At 44.3% G+C, this 24,333-nt stretch overlaps 1 protein-coding gene across 3 annotated transcripts in view; it reads left to right on the forward strand.

The window, feature by feature from the left end:
- The first annotated feature begins 6,064 nt into the window (after positions 1-6,064).
- EVA1C (eva-1 homolog C) overlaps positions 6,065-24,333 on the forward strand; it is a 31,874-nt gene continuing 13,605 nt past the window's right edge. For 2 of the 3 annotated variants that reach the window (XM_027744238.2, XM_039379645.1), the window contains exons 1-3: positions 6,661-6,907; positions 18,347-18,543; positions 21,814-21,937. In XM_027744238.2, coding sequence (XP_027600039.1) covers positions 6,781-6,907; positions 18,347-18,543; positions 21,814-21,937 — 448 coding nt within the window. In that variant the 5' untranslated portion in view covers positions 6,661-6,780. Of the gene's footprint in view, positions 6,127-6,660; positions 6,908-18,346; positions 18,544-21,813; positions 21,938-24,333 lie in introns of those variants that run through there. The other variant, XM_027744240.2, reaches the window with a different exon arrangement.

Below are 24,333 nucleotides of genomic sequence, written 5' to 3' on the forward strand. Positions count from 1 at the left end.
GCGGTCCCCGAGCCCGGCCAGCGCCGCCCCGGAACCGCCGCCGGCCCGCAGGAAGGGGCGGGCGGAGCGCTGGCGGGGGCGGTGCGGGCCGGGGGCGGTGCGGGCCGCGCTGTCCCGCCCTCAGGCGGAGGGGAGCGGCGGGTGTTGCCGCCCGGCGCGGCCGAGCCCCTCGGAGTGTGGACTGCCAGAACAGTCAGTGCCCGAGATGGCAAAAAGAGTTAAAAATAGTTATCGTGGAGTGGTCTGGGTTGGGAGGGACCTTAAAGCTCATCCAGTTCCACCCCCCTGCCGTGGGCAGGGGCGCCTTCCACTAGACCAGGTTGTTCCGAGTAATCATGGCTGGGCTTCGCGAACGAAGATTTGGGAAGGCTCTATCCACGTTTGTTACAAGCACGCTGGTGGCTTATGAGGCCAATACGAGACAGACATATCCGATTGCAAAAGGCACAGCAGAAAGACTCCTTAGGTGTCACGATTCTTTCTGCGTTGTCTTTTCTCCTCGAGAGTGATCCTGCGTACGTTCTCAAAGGAAACGGCAGGGTTATAGATGGTATGTCTCCAGGCCTCCCGATTGGAGGCCAGAGTAGACCAGCTATGTAGATCAATATTTTTTTTTGTTCCGAGTAAAATACTGTAAAAAAACCACCGTGATCCAGAAGAGGGCAACATTCGCAGACGCTCTAAGGTTTAGGAGTAACAAATGCTTTCATGTTGATGGAGGATGCTGCGATATTTTGAGAACAGGTGGTGGAGTATGAAGGTGAAGTTAGAGGGCACAAAAGGGTTAAATAAAAGGAGTACGTGAGACTGGAGGGGAAAAAAGGAAATGCGAAAATATGAATTGCTAGATATTAGGTAAAAGGGCTTTTTAAAAGTAACTTAGTAGAACATGGCTAGAAAGCTGCGAGGTACATCATGCTGTGCCAGTAATTCCTATTGCCAGAAATACTTTAATTCAATCCATTCAAACTATTTTTCTGCTTGTTAAGATGGCAGTGCCATCTTTGGAATTCACCATAGTATAGCACATTCTGTGTAAAGGCACAGAATGTTCAGTTCTTCCATATAACATTATTAGTGGGTTGTTCTTCATGATGGGAGTCCTTCATTTTAACCTTACAGTTTTCTTGAAACTTAATTGAAGGTAAGCAGATATACAAGCACATTTGCAATTCCAAAAATCGGGAGGCATATAATCTGGAAAGTATATAACATTTTCAGGAGGCAGTTTCTTTGGTTTTGAGGAGATGAAAAGGAACACTGGAGGTCATAGAACTGAAAAAAACCCCTTGATTTAGCATAGCTTTCCAAAGGCTTGAAGTAGCTATATTGAGATTTTCAAGGTAAAAGTCCTAGCTGTCAGACTGTCAGACAAACCTGATAGCTACCATCACACCATCTTTCATAGGGGATCTACTATAAAAAAATACTGCAGAAAGCTAGTGAAAATTATTTTAGTTTCAAGTTGAAGCTCAATTATTCTCTCCCCTCACTGCCTCAGTAGCTGTTAGAGGCTTTAATTAGGATGGGGAGGGTTGGTTTCACTGTTGGTTTTACTTCAAGATAGGTTACTTACATGTTCTGCTGTTGTGCATTTGGAAACCTATATCCTTTTCTTTCTCTTTTTCTATTATATCTATGACAATTTTCCTCCTCCAAGTCTGTTTTTCAGCAAGCTGCATTCGTAGAGACCAAGACTGAGACATCTCAGACAAAGTTCATCTGCTCTATTGTGCCTACATGTTCAACAGATGTAAGCAGTGGATGAGTCAAGTAGTAACTCCTGAGCTGCCCAGTTTTCAGTAAATTGAAGTATGCTTCTGTGATTCTTGCCAGATGAACATATAATCATATTCATTTCTGAAATACTACCAGTTTTCCATGCCTTTGCATACCTAACTTGAGAGACCTCGAGTCCTGACTTTTTCAAGGCTCCTGGAAAAGCCACCACTTTTTCAGTACTTTGACATTGATTCTGTGGCTTTAAAAAGCTGCTGTCTTAAATGTCAAGCACACGATCATTACTCATTTTGGAAAATCTTAGCTTTAATACATATTCAGGGGGAAACAGTGACAACAACCAGTCAAAGGCAGGCTCATAAATCCATAATAAGGCACTTAAACAGACTGACTTCCAAGACTGTGGTCCACCCAGCAACTCTGTCCTAATGTCCTTCCTAAGCTGAGAAGCAAGACACAAAGCCTTTTTGGGTAAGAGTCATATCAGGAAGTGATGAGAGATTCCTTTAAAAGGGCACGAGCAACAAAGCCAGGACTTTTTTCTTGGTATATTTCTTCTTCCGCCACCTTAGGTCTTGTTTTCTCTTGTTTCCAGAGGTAAGCTCTGTGAGATGGGACATGCCTCTTACTTCGTGTCTATACAAGTGCCAGGTGCACTGCTAGAAAAATAATCTGTGTACAGGAGAAGTGCCAGCACAACTGGCAGCGTTCAGGAGGATGAGGAGCAGGGACCTTTGTGCTGTGTGTGGTGAGGAAACTGGAGTGAGATTTCATTCAGAATGAAACATGAGGAGATTGGTTTTAAAAGCTTCATGGGTTACATCTTTTTTGTGAAGTGGTTGGGGTCTCTATGATGTCAGTGTTAGTTTGGCCAAGAAGCAGCTCATGGCCACAAAACTCAGTACTTGTTAGCTAACTTTGCTCTCTCTGAAGCAAGTCAAAAAATGGCAGAAAACAGCACATATTTCCCCTCCTTCTAAACTTGCTGGTTGAAGTACTGTACTCTGTATTCACTCAAACTTCTACTTGGATGCATGAGAATGTTTCCTCACTGGGGCTTACAGAATTGGTCCTCTCAAGTTCAAATTACTGCACACTTGAACATCTTGTTAGAACTTAAAATCTGTAGCACCCTGTGAGAACTTACAGCATCCAAAACCCATTAAGAATTAGAAAAAATACGAGAGGCCCCTCTACCACTATTTTCATTCTTGTATCCATAGAAATAGAGGTTGAATTGTGAAAAATGTGCTATGTTATTTTAAATAATTGCTATTTAGTGATTATTGTAAAGCATGTGCTTTGTTTTAACTGGTCTGACACCGATTTCCATAGAAACAGAGCAGTTTCAACTGTCCTGTAGATTCCGTCTGTGTCAGAATGCTGGAATATAAAATGTTTAAAAATGTGGGAAAATCCTGGAATTCTGTACTTAGATTTTATTTTTTTGTTTACCCACAAAAGCCAAAGAGAAGATTAGTGAGCTTCTTGCAAACTTTATTCTGGGAGAAGAGAATGAAAGTTACTTATGTCATCTCCCCCAAAAAATACTGGGGAGAAAAGGAGAAGAAAAAGCAGTAGGAGGTATAATGGGGAGAAGTATATATATGTATATGTGTGTGTGTGTAAAAGTATTTCTTTGATTATATAATTCTGACAACTTTTGTTACTGTGCTATAGATCTTGTGATTTTTTTTCACTAATAGAAAATTTTAGTCCAACTAACTCTAACTTTTATTATTTCATATTGTTTACTTCCTAACTGACAGCACTCATTTTATTGGAATTTCCATACACTAAGCCATGATATGAGTTTCAAATTGGAAGTTTGGCTGAAGTTCAGGGAAAAATGAATAGTATGGGGCGGGGGGAATTAAGTGCTCAGATTTTGGCTTTGCTCTTGCAAAGCTTTCATGCAACAAACACAATTCCTGCATTTTTGACACTGTGAAATGGTTTCTTTTCGGCCCAAGTTCAAAAGAGAGAAACTGTGTGAAGCAGACGTGTTATCTAGCCTGGATTCTAACTTAAGGACTTTCATATGATTTTTTTCTTTGGGGGAAAAAAAAAACGGAATCTAACTCCTGTTGCTAATGAAGAAATGCCAAGGCTGAGAGATTCTACATGCTGAACATGTCTGGATTAGTTATATTGTCTTCCAACTACTGAGCACTGCCAGCTTGTAAAGGTGCTTTCAAGGCTATGGCAGAGAGACACATTCTGCACATCAGGATAAATACTTTCTCCCTTCCTGCGTTGTGTTTTACATGGCCATCTCTAAGTTTACTATTTAAGCACTACCCATAGCAGGGAATAGCAGGAATTACCAAAAATATTACAGACTTTAGGTTAATGTCAAATAGCAAAGTAGCCCCCATTCAGAGGGAGATATATATGTATAGATATAGATACATATACACATACATATATATATATATATATATAAAAATGTCAATGCCATTTTACTGAAAGCTTCAATTCCTGTCAGCCACAGTGTCCATAAGTTGCTTTCCTCCACAGGAAGGCTTCCCTGAAAGGCAGATGTCTACACACAGGAGCACTCAACTGCCTCTTGTGTTGTTATTCAACCCTCACTGCTTCACTTCCCTGGAGGTTACCTACATTTTGAACCTCTCCCAGTTCAATCATTCCACTTGGAAACTGTCTTTGCCTTTGGGTTATACCTGTACAGTGCCAAAAGCATACCAGGCTCATTCCTGCACCATGGGATGGTCCTTTCCTTATAGCACCACCGGGCTAGAAGAAGCAATTCACTGGGAAGAGAAGATTTACAAGTTTTCATTAGGCAACAGTCCTGATGGATCTAAAGCCTTTCAAGCAGGAGTACAGGATATTTCCCAGTGATTTTTGATGTTTTATATATTCTCCTGCATTGATTGTGTACTTTTCACAGATCCATTGTGTACTCAGGGTCACTCACAGTGGACTGAGTTGCCATCGTTGACATCTACATTCCATAGAACCTGAAATTATGGTAGACATGAAGTTATGGCAAGTAGGAAGTTGGGGAAGACAGATAAGTTCACCCTAATCATCTAAACACCTTTCTAGAATCTCCAGGTATGGCCCCCCAATGCTTTCTTCGGTGGGGTAAAAATCTGTGCTAGTTATTCCCCTGGCGTTCATTTCTGCCTTCGATGGGACTGACCTGAGACAGCAAGCACAGGAAGTGTCAGGTTGAATGACCAGGTATGAAAAGACCAAGGGGCAACATGAGAGGAGTAGCTGGAGGCTCCTGCAAGTCTCCTTCCAATACCACAGTTGGAAGGCAGAGGGTAACGGGTTCAGTTCAGAGGCAAACACTGTCCTTATCTGAAGCAGCCAGGAGGAAAAGCCTCACCTGGCAGAGCTACTGTTCCCTCTTCCCATCTGTGTTTGCAGTTGCAGATGCTTCAGAGCCGTTTTATGCCGTTATTTTCGCACCTTTGATCCCATTTATCTGAGTTCAGTAAAGCTTGATGGAATGTCCCTGACCTCAGACAGGTTCATGTGAAACCTGGTTTGCTTTTATCTGCCCAAGGAAGCATAACTGTGTTACCCAGTTGTTTTTCTGTGTGTGAAGAGGTAGAGGGTGAGGAACAAAAGTGGATTCAGATTCAAACATGAAGATCAAGTTGGTCAAAGTTCAGTGTAACCTCCAGAAAGAGGTGCCAGTTTGGAAATTCAAATCTGGATGTGATCCAACTTCAGTTGGAACGGGAGGAGAGGAACGGATTTAACAGAATTAGTTTGGTTCCATCATCTCTCACCCACTCACTCATTTTTTTTGGTTTTTTTTCTGGAGAAAGGTGTGTGAACATGCATGGCAGGATGTAAACAGCTGGGTGTTCTTGTCTACCAGTTTTATACCCCACCACAGCCCCAGGGCAGAGGATGCTTTCATGACCCATTTCCAGTGCTGGTTCTAGGCTCCTCTTTCTGAGGGCAGCTCTTACAGGAACTGGGAAATGAGTGTCCTGATTTATTCCCTTTAATCTCTCATACCTTTAAAAGGAGCTCCAAATTATATTTGAAGGTGGCTTAGCAGGTTGTCATGACAATTTGTTTGAATTTCCCACTGGTTTACTTTTCACTCTCACAAAAGATTTCAGGGAACAACTTGAACTCTCTCAAAGTAATTTCAAGATGTTTTCTCACTTTGCAGTGAAAACTTTAAGCCAAGCCTACACACTTAGAAGTCAGCTACGCTGAACAACTCAAGTCGTAAAGCTACTGGCTAAGGTGGTGTCAGGCAACAACGTGAGGAAACTGAGAAAGGGGAAGTTCTTTTGCAACATGGAAGAGGCAGTGGCTGTTTGCTCACTGAAATCCCTCGTCCAGAGATCCTGCAAGGCATAGTTATCAGCTGGGTTCCCCCGGAGACAGGTGAGCCAAGGTGTAAGGGCGGGAGCTGGGCTGGAGCATCAAACCAGGCAGGGTCTGGCATGAGGGGAGACGAGGTCTGAAGCAGGGAAGGTGCGCTGCGGGACACAGGGAGTGACGGGGAGCACCTTGCACCTGTCTTGGGAAAAATACAAGCAGGGAAATATCACGAGTCGGGCTGTGTGTGTAAATCTGTGACAGTCGTCCAGCCACTGCCGACCACGAATGGTGGGGGGGGGGGGGGGGGGGGGGGGGAGAAGACGAAATAGAGCCGCTGGGCCAGGAGGGAGGCGCCGGGACCGCGAACTGCCCGGAGAGGGGTGGGGAGAGCCGGGAGAGGGCGGGCGAGGTGCCCCGGGTCTGAGTCAGCCCGGCCGCACGATGCGCGCCCAGGGCAGTGCCAGGCGCGGCACCGCCGGGATCCCGCGTCCCTTCCCCGCCGCCCCCGCGTCCCGGCCGGACCCGCTCCCGCGGGCAGGGCCGCTCCGCCCTCGCCATCCTCCTCCTCCTCCTCCTCCTCCTTCTCCTCCTCCCGCGGGTCGGGGCAGCCCCGAGGGCGCCCGGCGGGCCGGGGGGCCGCGCCGCCAGCCAGGACCGGCCCCCGCCATGTGAGTCTGCGGGGCTGCCCCCCCGCCCCGCGCCGCCCGCTCCCGCACCATGAGGTACGGGGGTGCGGGGCAGCTGCCACGCCGCGCTCAGGTAGAGCCCGGGCGGCTCCTCCGCCTCCTCTCCTGCCTGGTCCTCGTGTGCGGCGCGGAGGTCGCGGCGCTCGCCGACTTCTCAGGTACGGGGCGGGCACCGACCGGCGGCTGCGGGGGCTGCGGGACGCCGAGGGGCTGGGCGGGGGTCGGGCACCCCCGGGCAGGGGGCTGGCAGGGGCTGCCAGCCCCCCGCATGCACCGAGGCGTCCCGCCGTACCCCACCATCCCGGACAGGGGCCGCTGGATCCCGCGCTCCCCGCCCGGAGCGGCGCCAGGAGCTGCGTATTCCCGGCGGGCTCCGTGCTCCGTATTCCTTCTCTCGGGCCGTGTCCCGGGCCTGCACCCCGGGGAGAGCGTGGGTCGGATGTGCTGTGAAGGAGGGCAGGGTGCAGGAGAGGGTTAAGGGCTTCCAGGGGGTTCAGGTGGGAAGGGACGCGGGGAGCTAAGCTGTCGCTGCGCCGTGGGAACGCTGCGCGTGGATCGGCCAGGGCCTGACGAAAAGTGCGTGGAAGTCCCTGGAAAGGTTCCCACTTTCTCCTGGAGACTTGAAGTCGGGCCCTGAGGGAGCCGTCCTGAACTCCGATAGCGAACAAGTGCTGCACTTCTCTCTGCTGGGGGAGAAGCCTCGTAGCGCCACGATGAGAGGAGTCCCTTGCCAGGGAGTAGAGGCACCAGTTGTCACCCAGAAATCCCAGCCGTGACCCCTGCGAGGCTGCTGCATCAGTGCAAATTGAAATGACTGCAGAAACTGGGAAAATTTATTCCCACTGGGACAAAGAAGCAATCTCTGTTTTTTGTTTGACAAAATCGCACTCTTGTACCTTTCCTAGTGCTCCAGGCCATCCCACTGCTGTTAGAAAGTTATTTAGAAGAGCTGTTTCTCTCCTTTCTATATGTGAGCACAGCATATTCCTGGAAGTTGGAAACTTAAGGAGCTGCCTCTCAGGCAGAAAGCAAATCTTACCCTTAGTGAACAGAGCAGAACTTCCCAAAAGCCAGTTGAGTGCACCAGAAAAAAGTTAGTATATATTTAACAGCCAAAATTTGTTGTTGTGCATATTAATATAGTTCGTGTTATTACAGTTCGAAATGCTGGTGAGGGTTCTGTAAAAACTATTTTCTCAGCAATAGGAAAATACAGTTTGTCATTTTATTATTTTGTCCAGCACCATAAGCCTGAACATTTCTAAGCAAGCAGCCACTGAATATAAAGACCAGAGTTACATCCTTGATAAGTTACATTTCTTGTATTAGATTCCTTTCACATGTAAAAGGCTTTTAAATTCTTGCTGTCTCATTCTTTGGTGTTTTTCTTTGCTGATTTGTAGATGTTAGTTTTGGAAGCACATGGTGGTTCTCCACAAGAACATAAAATAAATGTTCAAATTCTCCCTTTCAAATAGCTGCTGAGTTAAAAAATATCCCTTTATCTAGGACAGTTCCCCTCACAAAAGTCCATTCACTTTTCAAATGAAGTTATTTAGATAAGGTTATCCAAGATACATTTCAGAAGTACAGCTGTATTCAGTATTCATTGTGCACTGAACTTTCCAAATAGGTAGAATGACCAGAGAAAAAAACTCTGGCTCACCCCAGAGAGATGTCATGCAGACATTTCAGCAAATAAGATATAGTAAAGAAAATCAGATTCCAGAATTCTTTCCAGACTGGTAAGTTCCCAGGCCTGAACACATTCTGCTCACATTTTACTTTTAACATGGAGATCTAACCCAGAATGACAGAAAAGATCAAAATGTTACTGGAACTTTTTTTAAAAAAGGTATCCAGAGCATATGGAGAAGTTTTTAGCTGCTTCAAAAGGAGGTGCTGTGGACCAGGAGCTGCCAGAGGTGAGATGACACCCTGCAGTGCCATCCCCAAGCTGTTTAATGCCTTTTAAAGAATTACAAGCTGTGTAACAGCAGCTTCAAGATGAGCTTCTAGAGTTGATTTTGTTTATTTGCTCCCTCCTGTGGCAGGAACAGCGACATGATTTTCCTAAACTCTGTTGAATGTACATGGACACAAATCTGCCCTGTTTAAAGAACAGAGCCTTGCACCCGGGCAGTATCCTGAGGGATGAAGAGTGGGAAGCTTCTCTTACTGTAACCAACCACCTGCACTTTCCCTGTCCTAGAAAGGGCCAGGTCTAACCCTGCCCTTCCAAGGCCAAAGCTTCCAGGAGGCAGGTTACAAGTTTCCACCGGCAGCCCATGTCAGAACAAAAGGAACAGTGACCTGCTCCTTCAGTGTGTTCTGTGGGATTGGATCTGATCTTGGGAATTTAGTAGTGCACAGAGAATTGGAAGGCCAGTTGCTTCACCTTTTCCTCCTTTTCACAGACTTTAGGCTTTCATACTCAAATTACCAGCTACACACTTCTTTTGGGTCATTGCATTTTCTGCTTTGTGTGTTTTCAGCATCAGGTCTCTCCCCCAGCAGCCCAAACTGCGTTCCTCTCTCCCCCTCTCTCCACCCCAGCTTTCCAGAATCCCTTCCCAGAGTGCTGCCTGGTTCCAACACCTGTATGTGTCATCTCTGTTGTTCTCTTTATGCAAGTGTTAAATTGTGCCAGCAGTTGTAACCTGCCCAGAGCCTGTTTGTTCATCACCAGAGCCAGCTGCTTGCTTGGAACAACCCAAAGATGCTCCCTCTTGGGATCTGTTCAATGTTCTGGAAAGGGGAGCAGGGAACAGTGTATGTCAATACTGAAGGGTTGTTATTATTACGGGGTTTTTTATGTTTGACTTGTATTTGTGGTCTGTATCTCTTCCAGGATGTAGAGCAATGTGTTCTCGTTCTCATCTGTCCAGCTTTTAACTATGAAAAAAAATTTCTTGGTGGATTTTTTTTTTAAAGAGACATTTCTTCATGGTGCAATAATATTTTGTGATCAGTATGTGAATTAGTATTTTCTAGGGAAGATAAGTGTTCTAAAACAAGACACCAACAGCAGTTCAAAATCCAGCCCTGTGAGAATGACTCAGTAGTTTCTCCTTCTAATGGCAGGAAATATTGAAAGTACTATTGATGCACGCCATACTTAAAGATCTGCATAATCTATGATTCTCTAGCAGTTTGGTGGCAGCAATGAACGAATTTAAAAGTCGGACTTGATGATCTTGCAGGTTTTTTCCAACCCTAATGATTCTATGATTCTGTATTTATTAATTCAGTTGGTTACTGAAAGTGGAGATGTGCTCTGAGGTCTGCAGTCCTCTATGTGATTAATTTTTAAACGTGGAGTCCAAGCATTTGTGCCCAAATTTGAAACTGAAGGCTGAAGGTTTGGAAGAAGAGATATGTAATTCGCAGTTCTTTCCTTAGATCTTCATGCATATTGGTGTGATCCTACACCTAGAGAATTCTCTTCCCCTCATGCTTGCTCTTCAAAACACATCTTTTCACCAAAATATTTATTTATTTTCCTATTTGACCAAGCTCTGTCTTCCCATTGCTTTTCTCAGTGATCACTTGCAGCTTTCACATTTCAGATCAGGTCCCAGTCCAGGAGGCTGAAGACTGCTGTGAATTTTGCTACTTCTCCAGTGTCTGGGAACTAAAATTCTGAATACTCTGGGCTCCCAGGAGACTGTCACAAGAGTCATTTTTCAAGAAATCAAGGCATCATGACAGCCATTTCCTCACAACTCTTTTATGTTCAAGGACTGGTTCCCAAAATAGGCAAAATAAGGAGCTGGCAAAACCAGGAAACTTATTTACTGTACTTCTACTTCACTTACATCTGTGTCCTGGTGCTCTAGAAAGTCCAGCTGCTGAGGAAGAGGTGGCTTGACTGGGGTCGGTGGCATTTTGAGTGTCTTCCCAACAGCAGGAATCAGTGCTCTCTCTCTCATCCCCTGCCCTCCCTGCTGGCAGAGGGAAGAGGCCTTGGCTCTCTGTCCTATCACTGCTCCTTCTCCCACCTTTTCCCCATCTGCTGCCAAAGTGAACTGACCTCTTATCCATCTGGGAACACACTCCTTCTCCCTGGCAACACTGAGGAACCCCCATTCCCCTTTTTTGATGCCACTTCCTTGTCTTTCTTTTCTCCATGCTCCTTTAAGGTCAGGCTCAGGCTTGACCTGGCCTCCTTCACTCACTCACCACTCAATCTCCCTTTCCTTACCTGAGTCCCAGCCAGGTTTTCTGGGCAGCTTTCAAGAAATGTGGCTGTAACTGAAGATCAAAAATGAAGTAACTGTGTGATTGCATAACTGGGCTGAAGAGTGACTTTCTGGATGTGAACAGAAAAAGCGCCACTGCTTAGGCAGAACTTTTTAATCTCTATCCGCTGGTGTCAACTTTTCTGTCTTTTCTTCCAGAACAGTTCACCCAGAATTGGGCATCAGTTTAACTCCATAAACTTGATCTTCTGACCCAACCGTAGAAAACAAATGGATCTAATGAAAAAGCAAACCAGTTCACGCAAGAAACAAAATCTGATCCTGTGACCTTTCTGCGTTAAAAGTTTCCATTAAGTTTTGTGGCTTTCACCCATACCAGATTTGCCCCCAGGCAAAAGGAAAGCAAACAAATGCCTCTAACGAATGCTTTGTTTGTAGTAAGGTGGCAGGATCAATCAGGACCAACCACAATGATGCAGAGGTTTTCTTGGTGGTTTTGTGTTGGTCAGATAAAATCCTATATAAATTTTCTTGAGTCTGTTCTGTTGACTCACCGTGGCAATTGGAGCATGTCCTTCAACCAGGATATTTAAAGAAGTGCTAAAAGGAGTGATGCAATGATGCATCTTCTTAATACTGCCTTGTAAAAGTCAGGCAAAAGTGTTGGTTGCTTTTTTAAAGGAAAATATTCCAATTTAGAAACATGTTTCATTTCAGTAATATGGCAGTTAAACCTCAAAGTCTGGTTTAAAGCATTTCCTAGTGGAGTGGGTTTGGGTCTGGGATTTGTTCTGTGAAACAAAGGTGTGTGTCAGAAGTGAGATTTTAGTTGAGGTCATGGTGCTAAGATCCAAGGTTTTGCTTCTGTCCCTGCAGTTCTCACTGCTTTCCTGAGGAAGTGTAACTTATGAAGTCACATTTTAGATGTGCTAATATTTTTTTGTTAAATCCACTGATGAGATTTAATTATCCTTGTTAGAGAAGTAAAAGCTTTGGTCCTATCAAGTTCCTACACATTTTGTGAGTCTAAGCAGCTGGGCCTTACTTCCATCCCTAAGGAAGGATATTGCTTCACAAGCTCTCCTAAAATGAGTTTTAGTGTGATGCTCCTGCCCCTACAACAGATGTCGGGAAATTTAGATGTGGTACAAACCTATGGGAAACTTGAGTTCCTGAGCTTCAGTGCTCAGGGACCAACATGTTTGGGTCTGTCATTCGGATTCTCACACCTTTGGGGCAGTTCTCCCTGTGCAGATTGCTGGCACCTGACACATCATATGCCATTTTTATTTCAAAATGAATAGCAGGGACTAGTTCCCCCCTGCCTTCCTACTCCATCTGCTGCCGATACCCTTCCCAGTGAGACAGAGCTTCCAAACAGTCTCAGCTTTATTAGAGAAAGGGGTTACAGACTTGTTCCAAATAAATACTCAGCTTTTGTTGGAAGTGTCCCCAGACAGAGAAGGCACTGTCTGACCAGTCACCACTTATCAGAATTCTGTCATCTGCCAGCCATAATCTACAATTAAAATTGAAATATTTTGATATATTACCAAACACAGAGAAAATAGTGTCTTAAGGGAGCTGAAGAGCAGGAGGAGGCGTGGTTGTGCCTTATGTGTTCAGCATTGGTGAGTCATTTCATCTGAATTACTAGGCATTTTAGGAGTTTTGCTTCAAAGGCCTATTGTGTGGCTTCTGGCAACAAATTAAATACCAGTGAGATTTGACTCTTAATTTAGAATTAATTTTTAAAAATCACTCATGATATAACATCTAGTTGAAAGCCTATGGCCACTGGAAGGATTCCCACAGGTTTCACTGGGCTTTTGATGAGGGTCTCAACCCACAAATATTTGTTTCTTTTTCTTCATAGTGTTTAATCTGGGAAGACAAGCATTATTTTTTCAGAATAATTTTGCAATTTTTGACTCTTCTTCAGGCTAAAAGTGAGTTGGGGTCAAAGAAATGTTGTTATAAAGAAAATCATCAGGTGATGGGAGTGCACTGGGGTGCATTTTTGCTTTTCTAGCTTGGACTCGCTGTACTGTAAAGCTATCATAGCACTGCAGATCCGTGAGCTGCCAGATTTCTGATTTTTTGAGTGTCAAATATAAATGAGAATACAAGAAATGCAGAGTTTGAGTCTGAGTTCTGTTTGCAAAACAAAACCTGCATTTTGTTTTCTGAGCTGGCAATGAACAGCTCCCCCCGGCCTTCTTGGGGAACTTGAACATGGAGGTTCATGTTCATAAATCCAAGTTTTCAGAGAAATATTTTCTGCTAGTCCCTGAGGTTCTCCTACTTGCAGTCTTTGGGAATATTATAACTTCTCTGTCTCTTGGGCATAATGATTCTCTCATTCTGTCTCCAGAAGCAGTTGCCCACTGAGCCTTTCTCTTGTTACTTCTTGTTAATGGCACTAGAAGAGGTTACTGTCTCCAGCCAAAAGAAGGAATTTTGGCAAGGGCAGGAAAGAGCCTCACAGCCTCCCTTAATAGCATTGTCCCTCTTGGTCAGCATCTTTAGTTAGAAGGGAGAAAATCTTCCTTTTCTACCGTAGTTCCATATTAGGTCCCAGGACAAGCGTTTGCCCCTCTGGATTCATGGAATAACTGACCATAGTGTGGAGTTTTACTACAGACCCAAATCTTTGGAAATCCAGAGAGACAAAAAGGAAAAGGAAATAAAAAGTAAGTGAGAAAAGAGAAGTGCATAGGGATCTCTCCAATTTCCTTAGAAAGCCATTGGGATACAACAACAATAAGCATAGCTCCTAGGAGACAGCTCAAGGGAATATGAAAGTGTACATCTGAAGGAAAGAGAAGGCTTGTGGAAGGGTCTGAGAGGCTGAGAATGGGCATGTGGACTGCGAGTGCAGGATTCATGGGTTTTCCCACTCCACAGAAGTTTAATTCACATAACTGCATGTCTGAGCTGAGTGGCACAGAGAGGAAGAGGTTGTGTGGTTCCTGGAGAAACAATGATCAAAAAGTTACAGAAGGTCTATTCTTTCTAGGACGTTTTCGTTTCATTTTTCCAGACAGAGCTCATGGCTTGGTTCCTTGTCTGTGCTGCTGCTCACTGACTAAACCTTGTTCAAACTAGACCTTGAACGTGTTCTTATGCTGAATTATCTTCTGGTTACCTGATCCTTTCTCTGGCCTAAGTGGAACCAAGCTCTTGCTTAATTTGACCCTCAGATTTAATCGACAATGAGAGTTAGGTTCAGTAAGATGGTTATGATCCATGTTATGATCCATGAGCTATAACTATGAGGGGGGAAAAAAAAAGAAATCTTAGGAAAACTTTCATGTTGATAAAGCATGGAAAGCATAGAAATCCTGACTGATACCTTCATCACTGATGCCTGCTTTGATTGTCAGACTATCCCAAAAGCATTTTCACTACTAACTTAAGTATTTTCTTAATCCTTCATCTGTCACTAAGGCCAGCGGAAACAAGTTGCTCCATTGGCAACAGGCCTGTGGCTCTCCAGCTGCCAGTTGACTTTCAGCATTAATCATTTAGACTGAGTTGAAAGTGGCAGTTCTTACTCTGACGTGGCAGCTCAGGCTTCAATTTTCATGAAACTTGTAGGAACGTTATTTCTCTGAGCCCTGCGTGCTTCAGGCTTGAAACTGGCCATTGAGCTTAAAAGTTGCTGAGCTGAATAAGGGAATGGCAGATGGACAGAAGTCATGATCTCATAAGCTTCATGTCTTTTAGAATTGGGCAACTGAAAACTCAAGGACTGATTCTAAGAAAAGCAACAGCTTTGGATGCTCTGAAACCAAAGTAGTCATTTGGAAATGGAAGGGGCTTTCATGGTCAACAGCTTATCAGTGAAACTAGATTATCACTAATTTTTTCAAGTAAACATCTATCCTCACATCAAAAAAGGTTTAGATAATAGAAAAAATACAGTGATTATACAAAAAATATTTTCCTTGCATGGCAAATGAGCTTTTTGTGCCATCTCCTGCAGTACAACTGAAAGGATGAAGTTAGTAGGATGGTGGTCTCCAGCAAAGGGTACGAGGGTTGAGAAGAAGAGTGGGAAAAGGCACACTGAAAAAAACAAGCCATGGAGGGAAATTAAATCAAATGAGTGATTATGCAGGAAAAGCATTTATTAAGCAGGTATGTGGATCTGCTGAGTAAAGCTGTTGTGCTACTTGGAGTAGAATAAGCAGTGCTTCTGCCCAAGTGTATTTCTTACTGATAAAAGACTGTGAGGTCAGGTGTGGCTAGAATGACTCAAACAGGATGTTTACAATGTACTTATACACAAAAGAATAAAATGATGAGGCAAGAAACAGCATCGTGAATTTTATAAACAGTGTCTTTCGTGGGTAACATTTTGCCCTCCATCACAATTACAAAAAAAGAGCCGCCACAGAAAGAACTGTGACTAATTTGGCTAATTCTGGAAGAAAGGATTAAGCTTGGATTCTGCACTGGTGTTTTGAGCCGCAGTACAAAGTTACAATGAGTGAGTAGTCTGGGTTAGGCAAACAGTTGCGTGGGATGATACCTTCTGGCCTTCAAATCAATGGGATCTTTTTGTTGCCCGTTGCTTCAGGCTTAACTTCTGAGCCAGTCTGTAATGTTTTGTACATGATTTTGTATGCAGAGCACCCCATACGTCACTTATGAATGTGTGTCTTGGATTAATGGGAAAGTTCCTACTGGAGCTTTCACACAGATATTATTGGGACACTGCAGTATTGCCAAGTTTTTCTAATTTAGACAATTCTCACAGTAGTGGATTTTTTTGTATAAAGTTTCATATTGTTTTAAAGAGTGAAATTTATTATTTTTGAAAAATAGAAAGAGGAGCTCTATTGTCCTCCTCGTTGCAGATAACACATGAGAAAGTGACTGCTGCAGCTGAACACCACCTCCCTCTCCATCACCCAACAACCCAGAAAACAATGACGAAAATAAACAACATTAAGTTAACTAAGTTTTTTTATATGGTCTGTTTAAGATTCTGTTTGCTCAGGGAAGAAACCCCGTAACTCATAAGTGTTCTGATTTCTGAAAATGTGTTTCTGTGCAGAATTCAGTAAGCAATATAGGGATGCTCATGGTCTCAAGGAGATGAAGCTCCTACCAGAGTGACTACAAGGCATTGCTGCCCAGGGAAGGAGGGAAAGTAGCCTGGGAATGGCTCCCTCCGGTGCAAGCAGCGCTCTGGGATGAGGTGAGAGGCAGCAGCTGCTGAGAAAGTTTCATTCCCTCACTGAGGGCAGGGCAGGCAGTGCCCTGTTTTGTGCAGAGGGCTAGCATGAGGAGAGCAAAGAACCTGGAGTTTTTCAGGGAAGAGCAAGAGGAAATCACAATTTTTAGAGTGGGAATTCTTCCTCAGCATGGGCTGTGAGCTGCGAAGGGCTACTCCACCCGTGTCTGCGTGGTCTGTGTGTGTAGTAATAAAAAATGCAGGTTTACGTGGTCTGCCATGCGAGACGAGCGGTTTAGATACTCATACGTCACCACTCCTCTTATCAGAGAACATTAGGTTTCAGCAATTTCCATTACTATTTTTATCCTTTATTGTGTGCAAACACACGAGGATTTTAATAACAGCAGAGTCATGTCTACTTGGAAGGCCAGAGAGCTTGATGTCTTATTTTCACCAGTCCATCTAATGCTGATTTTACAAGTGGACCATAGTGCTCCAATGGAATCAGGGCAAGTTTTTTATAAAGACATTTTTTTTTAAAGATTGAATAGTTGCAATTGTTGGAGAAAGGTGCTTAGATACTGGATTAGGAATTTGCAGGATCAAAGTAGCAGTTAAGATGCCAGGGAACTCATCCAAATCACAGCATAGCTGATATTCTTTAGGGAATACTGCACTGTTTTTTATGTGGCACTCTTAGTTCCAAGTAACTTGAAACCTGAAGAATTGAAATGATTTACAAATATCGGGCTGTATCTTTGAAGGTGTTGAATGCCCACAACTCACGTGGGGCTGAATGCTCTGACACTGAGGCCCTTTATGCCACGATGGTGATGCCAAAGGTGTTCAGTAGCAACAAAGGCCACTGGAGGCCCCTTTGCAGCATCAGGCCGTGGCAAAGTCGCTTGGGTGCAATTGGGCACTTGGCCCATTTTCCTGGCAACACTCAGCACCTCCCAGGAGCAGGCTGGCAGAGGAGTGGCTCTGGCAGGGAACTTCAATTATTTGTGATCTCAATTACACAGAAAATGTAGGAGATAGATTTGGTTGTGGGTTTGGGGGTTTTTTTTAACCCCTGAGTGGCCATGGGGATTGTGGCTTGGCCATGGTCTCCTTGAGATCCAGACTGCAAATACAGGGCATGACATTTTTAGTGCCCTGGTTCCAGTGCCAGTGCTCAGACTGAGGTCGGGGAGGTGGAGAACTCACGTACTTCTGCTGCACTAGAAGGTGCATCTACATGATTCCTGTGTAGATTGGGAACAGCAAAGGTAGTAGTGGAGCAGGCTTCTCCTTTCTCCAGACTCAGTAACTGATAGGGGAGCTGATTTTCCTTATCTAGTTGCACAGTCAGAGCTGGAAAAAATGCCAGAGAACTGAAATGTTTGACCTATCCCTGGAAGTGTTCAAGGACAGGTGGATGGCGCTTGAAGCAACCCAGTGGAAGGTGTCCCTGCCCATGGTAGGAGGTTGGAACTGGGTGATTTATAAGGTCCCTTCCAATCCAAACCATTCCACAATTCTATAAGTTTCATATCTTTTGCTTAGAATTCTTAAGTTTCTATTTAAAAAACTTTTTTAAAAATTGCTTGTCTTTGGGGAAAGGTTTATAAAGGGCAGAAGTGTGGAAATTAAATGGCATGAGCAAACTCCTTTTCAATATTTTCTTTGAGAAAACTAGTTTTTGTTTCAATGATAAGCCTCTCCCCCCCGATTCAGCCACCAAAACAAGAAAATGTGTGTGGGGCAGCTTCTCCATTATTCTTAAGAGTGAAACACAACTGCCTAGAAGTCCAGAAGTGCAGAGCATCCTTTTAAGACAAGGTATAAGGAGTACCTTTAGCCAGCTGGAATGCAAGAGCCTGGCCCACAAAACCAAGTAATACCCCTTCTGACCTCTGCAGACACACCTAAGACTGAGCACAGCCATGACTGGCAAGGGCCCGAGGCCAGGGATTGTCCATGACAACACATCCTGCTGCTGCTGGAGTGCTGGGAGGGCTGTGACTCATGGCCACACAACCCCACGTGTCCTGGCCCTGACCTTTACGAGCACGAAAGGTTGACCCATTCACAGAACCGTGTGGCTGCAGGCCAGGTGTATAACCTTGACTACAGTGCCCTTTCCGGAGACTGATTGTGGTTTTCTTTTTGTCTGACGAGCTTGTGGTTTCCTGTACTAGTTGTAACAGCTGAATATTTTCTAGGTTACCTAACCAAGCTCCTGCAGAACCACACAGCCTATGCCTGCGATGGGGAGCACCTGAGCCTGCACTGTCCTCGGCACTCAACCATCAGTGTTCAGTCAGCATTTTACGGGCAAGACTCCCACATGTGCAGCACTCAGGAGCCTCAAACGAAGATGGCAGAACCGAGAAACTGTGTGGCACCCACCTCGTTGCAGGTACCCCACGTTGTAAAGGTTCTTAATGTTTCCATGCAACTGTTCGCAACGTTGAATGAAATGACACCGTACCTATGTCAGTTTACCATCAAAAGTGTTACAGATGAAAGGATTTGTCTGGTCAGGAGGATATTACCATAGGATTATGAGAGCTTTGTAGATTGCCTTGGAAACCCCCTTCTCAAAATTCCCTAAAATAGTTCCTTTCCAATCAAGGGCGTCGTGACTGAGTTGACCAACCTTAATCTATCACACAGGCCCTCCTTGTCCCCAGGAGAGAATACAACCATTGGACAGAGCTGGGTTACAAACCCACTGAATAGAATGGTTGGCATCTGGCTTGTTCCATGCCTGTCTTTCCTCACTGAAAAGGCGCAGTGACAGCTAAACAGCAAATCCTAAGTATTTCTGCAGATATCTGCATTTCTGTGAATACCTGATCTGTATCAGCAATATCTTATCGTTTGTCTGCTGGGCCTGCTTAAGAATAGCTTAAAATCATTTATACTTCATCAATTATTACTTTCCACTGTGGAGACTTTCATAACACGACTTAGAAGGTCTGACTTATCACTGCTTCATCACAGTGAAAAATGCCCAGTGTTGGGCCAAATTCAGCAAAACATTGCAAAAATGAGTAATCAGTGGATTCTGAACATGTTCTGTTGGTGAAACTGCTACAGATGATCTGCAGAAGCTTCTGTGAACATTTGAAGCTTTGATGAGTATTTCCAACATTTGTGCCTGTAGCAGACACATACATTCCTTCTTGACAACAGGGAGTGTCTGTTCCTGCCCCTAGGTGGTTGAAGAGTTCTATAGAGTGGTTTGGCAGTAATATCCTTTCTCCAGAATCAGTATTAGGGCAGTTTTATAAGTGCCTATAATGTACCGCAATTTCTAAAGACATTCCAAACATTACCTACAGGCCGCATGAAAGTACCTCTCCCCACCAAAAACAGTAGGCCAGATGCATCCTTGGTGTCATTTTACTGACCACAGCAAAGCGACACCAGTGATTATTTTGGGCTTGTGAGGTCTCCATGGGCAGTTTTTTTCCGTGAATATAAAAAACACAGCATGGGATAACTGTTGTATAAACTATCATCATCATTCAGGCACTGTCACTGATCAAAGGCATGAAAGCATTTTGGTGAGGCCAAGAACGTGAGAGACGTTCTGCATCTTAGGGAGTTCCTGTTCTGTCAAGGAGAAGAGACACATCTTGTAAACTGATTTCTTAGAAAAGAGCACCAGTGATCTCACCCCTCCTCCTCTTCCCTTTGGAAGCCAATCTGCAGTCCCACAGTGGGGTGTGATGCTGCCCTGCAGCCAGGAGGAAGCACAACAGGCACGTTTTACATCGGCCTCCCATTAGAGGGATCCCTTCAGAGCTGGATCCATCTCCAGATATTAACAGCCTGCTGCTATTTTGAGTGTCATTGTTTGTTTTTGTGTCTGCGTGCTTGTGCACAGCAACATGACAGAAAATGCTGCTGCTGTTTGCATTAAGCAGGAGAAAATACAAACAGATGCACAGGAGATGATTCAGATCAGGTGCAAACAGAAGGTGACTCAGTAGGGGACAGCTCTCCCCTTGCTAAAGATGTAACTCTATTTCACTGGTCCCTTCCAGAACCATCCCAAATAAGGAGGAGTTATTTGTTTGACTTGCAACTCTGTAAAAGGAGAATTGACTTATAAAATTAAGCCTGCTATGCTTTCCCTTCTCTTTTAAACTCTAATTTAGAGTGCATTTAATGCTCAAAAAGTGTTGGATGCAAGTCCTTTCCTTCTGTCAGTGCGAGTGTTACAGGATCACTGCAATGTACTGCTAATGTGTGTTATTGCTGCTGGGAGGGATGGCTTCCAGGGCTGACAGCAGAGATCCAGCCACTGCCAACTCTCTCAGCCTGGAAACAGGAATGCAGCTTCTGCTATCACAGTGGTAAATTTGTGATTTGACCTCTTGGTACGACTGAGACCACTTCTGATGAGAAACAATGCAAAAATTCCCACACATTTTATGGGACTACCTATAACTACCAGAGAATGCTATCTTACAGTTAGTCCTGCTAAGGGTGGGGTGACCTGGGGATAACACCCTCCTTGTCACAGCCTGCTGTGATTTTAATCAAAAAGCCTGGGCACAACACCACAGACTATCCAAAAATGGTGTCAGTAAGAATTTCCTGAGTACACTGCCGCATTTAAACTGGGGTTTTTTAGGTGCTTTGGCTTGTGACTGTGTTAAAAACTGGACACAGACTCACTTTGGGCAATGTCTTCCTATTTTCTGCAGCTTCAGTTCCAAACCCACTGTTGAAGTGGGAGCACCAGTGTGAGCAGTAGGAGTACTCAGACCTTCTGCAGGACTTGGAGAGGGCCCACATGGCCCTTTGTGCTGACCTGTTTGTTGTCCTCTCTGTTGCCACTCCCAGGGGAAGCAGCACAGAGAGAACCAGGATATATTGCTGGGCCAATAAATTTGGAATAAATATCACCTTAGAACAACAGTGTTAAAAAAACCCCACAAAACAAGACATGGAGGCTGAGGATAGACAGGCACATCTGTGCTTTGCAATCAAACCAATTCTGAAATTTGCTCAAGTGGCAAGTCAAGCAAATATCTGATCATGTGTGTAACTGCAAGGAAGAAGCAAATGTCCCTTAAGCAGGAGGTCAAACACATGGCTTAAACATAGGGTTGTGCTTCAGTGTCCCTCAGCACACCACTTGAGAGTTAGAACTCTCTCAAGTGAAGGTTATTACAGAGCATGATCAGGTACACATACGTAGATCAATATGAAATGGTTAAAAAGACCTCTTCTTTGAGTTGCCAGGCCTCACCTGGACATTGCACTCCCATAAATGTGCTCAGGAGCGTATGTCTCAGGCACATTCAGGGAAAAAGCTGGGGGTCAGTGTGTTCCCTCTTTCTCTGGGCTCTGCACCACCAAGGCTGTGGTGGCACTCAGGGAAATTTGGCTGACTCCCCCGGGGGCAGAGGGAAAAGTAACAACAGTGAATTGGTAACATCCTAATTTGCGGTGAGCATTGCTGTGGTGAATGTGATCCCATAAACTTGGCCATGACTCTAAGTCTAGTAGAGATATGGCCTAGGTCCAGTGATACAGATGTTTCTTGCATGTTTATAGCCAAAAAGTTGTGATTTCTCTCCTGTATAGAACAAAGCGCAACTAAGTGTTCTCATTGCTGTGTAGCTTCATACCTTGTTTTCAAGCCTATCCTTTTTGCCCATTGTTCTAGAAAGTACTGGATGAATGCCAAAACCTGAGATCCTGCCAACTCCTTGTCAATAGTCGGGTTTTTGGGCCTGATCTCTGTCCAGGAACCACTAAATTCCTCCTTGTCTCCTTTAAATGCAAACCTAGTAAGTAATCGACATCAGGCAAATGTGTTTTTCTGTGTCTTTTGTTGCTTGTTTTGGTTAAAATGCCACTGCACGAGGCTTTGCATAAATCTATGTGGAGCTTTGGGGCTCTTGGATTGATAGCAAATTGTTCTTTTCTACTTTACCTTAGCTCTCACTGTATTTGCAGTTTCAGGGTGCTTGCTGCCAGTGTCATGACCAATGTAGTTTGGTAGGACCACCTGTCAGACATCAGACTAGAAAGGAAAAATGTTTTGGAAACTATTTTTAGAGAAATAGCAATGATAATGTCATATTAGAAAGACAGAGATGAACAGCAAAACCAGATGCTGGGGCTAAGGATCCAAATGATGCAGAAGATATCACAGTGAGGAATATGCAAAAATACTTAAGGAGCTGGGACCAAAGCTTTCAAAGATTCAAAAATGCCTCCCACTTACAGAATAATGGTCAGAGGATAGATGTGCTGACTTTGTTACAGGGTATGTTGTAGAATCACCTGTGATCTGTGCAGGTATTTGATGTTGATGTGTCAGGGGACAAATCCTGCCTCAGAAGGAGTCTGCTTTGTAAACATGAGAAAGTGGAAGAATGATTGAGAGGTTTCATTTATTGGTGTTTTTTATTGTTTTTCTTGTTGCTATTGTATATGAGAACAAGCCCCAGTAGCCTGGGGGCTCACCTTTTTTGGCAGCTAATCCCCAGCGTGGCTGAAATGGGTCCCAAAGAAAACAGCTGAATGATGATTTATGGGTAGATTCACCAGCCAACTCAGAAACACTATCCCACAACCACAGGAGAGAGCACTAAAGGGATTTTCTTTAACCAGGGCGTTAAGACAGACACCACTGGTGGAACAGGAGTAGGTGGCAGGCAAACTGAAGGGCCAATGCACGCAGGGTGTGGAACTCAGAGCAGAGAGATGAGAGGCAGATGTTACATTTGGCAAAACACTGACACAAGAACTCCCAGGGGGATACACTGGGCTAACCATTAGCGGAAAAAAGTGCCTGACATTTAAAATTTTCATTATCTGTTTTAATATATCAGTAGTTTAATTTTTTCACATATTACAATTAGTGCCTTATTAATAGTAGATGGATTTGAATATCATAGCTGTGTCTGTATCATTAGAAATCTTTTTTTACTAATCAGAAGTGAATTGGGAACCTGTTTGTTACTTTCAGAAGCCACTTAATATTTTTCCCCATTGGGAATGAGCTTCTTTGATTACATAGTGCTTTCTGTGGTCTGAATTTTACAAAAGCTGGTAAAAAATGTATTTAAGAGTAAGTGCTGTCCCCAAGATTGAGAAATAATCCAATTCCAGTGCAAACTACATGGTTTCTCATGGCAGGAAATTTATATTTGTAGGTAAGATACCAATATTGTTAGGCTTGGCAGTGGAAAACTTCCTTGCTCAGGAAATCACTTGAGTATAACTTGTATATTTTGCAGCCTCCTTGCCTTCAAGTGGGCACTTCAGCAGTTGTCTAAATACCTCTGTTTTTCGTCTATTTAGAATTATTTTTGCTCTGTGTCTGCAGAGATCTCTGTTGAAATCTTACCCTGTCTGATACCACTTGGGAGTTTGTCTCTGTTGTCTGTACTTCCAGAGCCACTCCAGCACAGCCACAGAACACAGCTTTAGCCTGTCAACCCTTGGGCAGAGCCCCTGGTTTTTGGCATGATTTTTATGGGTGGTATGGCAGGTGCTTCTGCAGAAGTGACAATCTGCAGCAGGTCATTTACTTTTTGAAAATAACTCTTTTTTAGACTTAAACTTGTGGCTGTTGATGAGCTTGAATGGAAGAAACTGGATTGTTACCAAGAACATTGTTTTATCTGTTCTATTCTGGATGAAACAATAATTTTTTTTTTAATTAATAGATAGGTTTTTCTCTCTACAATTCCAACACTCACAATCCACTCACAGGGACATCATTCGCTAAAAATAAGGTTTCCATTTTCTCTTGCTCAGTCAGGGACCTCCTTTTCCTGTTTTCACATTTTTGAGGACAAAAAAATAGGAGGAGAAAAAACTCTTCTCCCTGGCCTTATCTGCTGTAAAAAGGTTTGCCACCACAGTTAGACCAGGAAGATTCGAGCAGGTCAAATACCACAGGGAGAGCGGCTGCTTAGGCCAGCAAGAGCTTCCCTGGCCAGATACAGTTTTAGCTGGTTCTCCAGGAGGGATCAGCCATTCTGACTGGGAGATGAGCTCACTGACTTCCCCACCTCTGTGCTGAGAGTGCTGCCCATGTGGCTGTGCCAGCTGAGCAGGGGAGAGGGGGTGTTTTTCTCAGGCTCCTGATTCACATTGCTTTGTCAGCAAAACTTTCCAATGAGCCCGTGCTGGATAGTGAAGCTCAGGCAAACCCCCTGACCTTGGTGAA

Source organism: Pipra filicauda, unplaced genomic scaffold (assembly GCF_003945595.2).
Source record: "Pipra filicauda isolate LSUMZ 115617 unplaced genomic scaffold, ASM394559v2 scaffold171_size1565689_pilon, whole genome shotgun sequence".
Lineage (NCBI taxonomy): Eukaryota > Metazoa > Chordata > Aves > Passeriformes > Pipridae > Pipra > Pipra filicauda.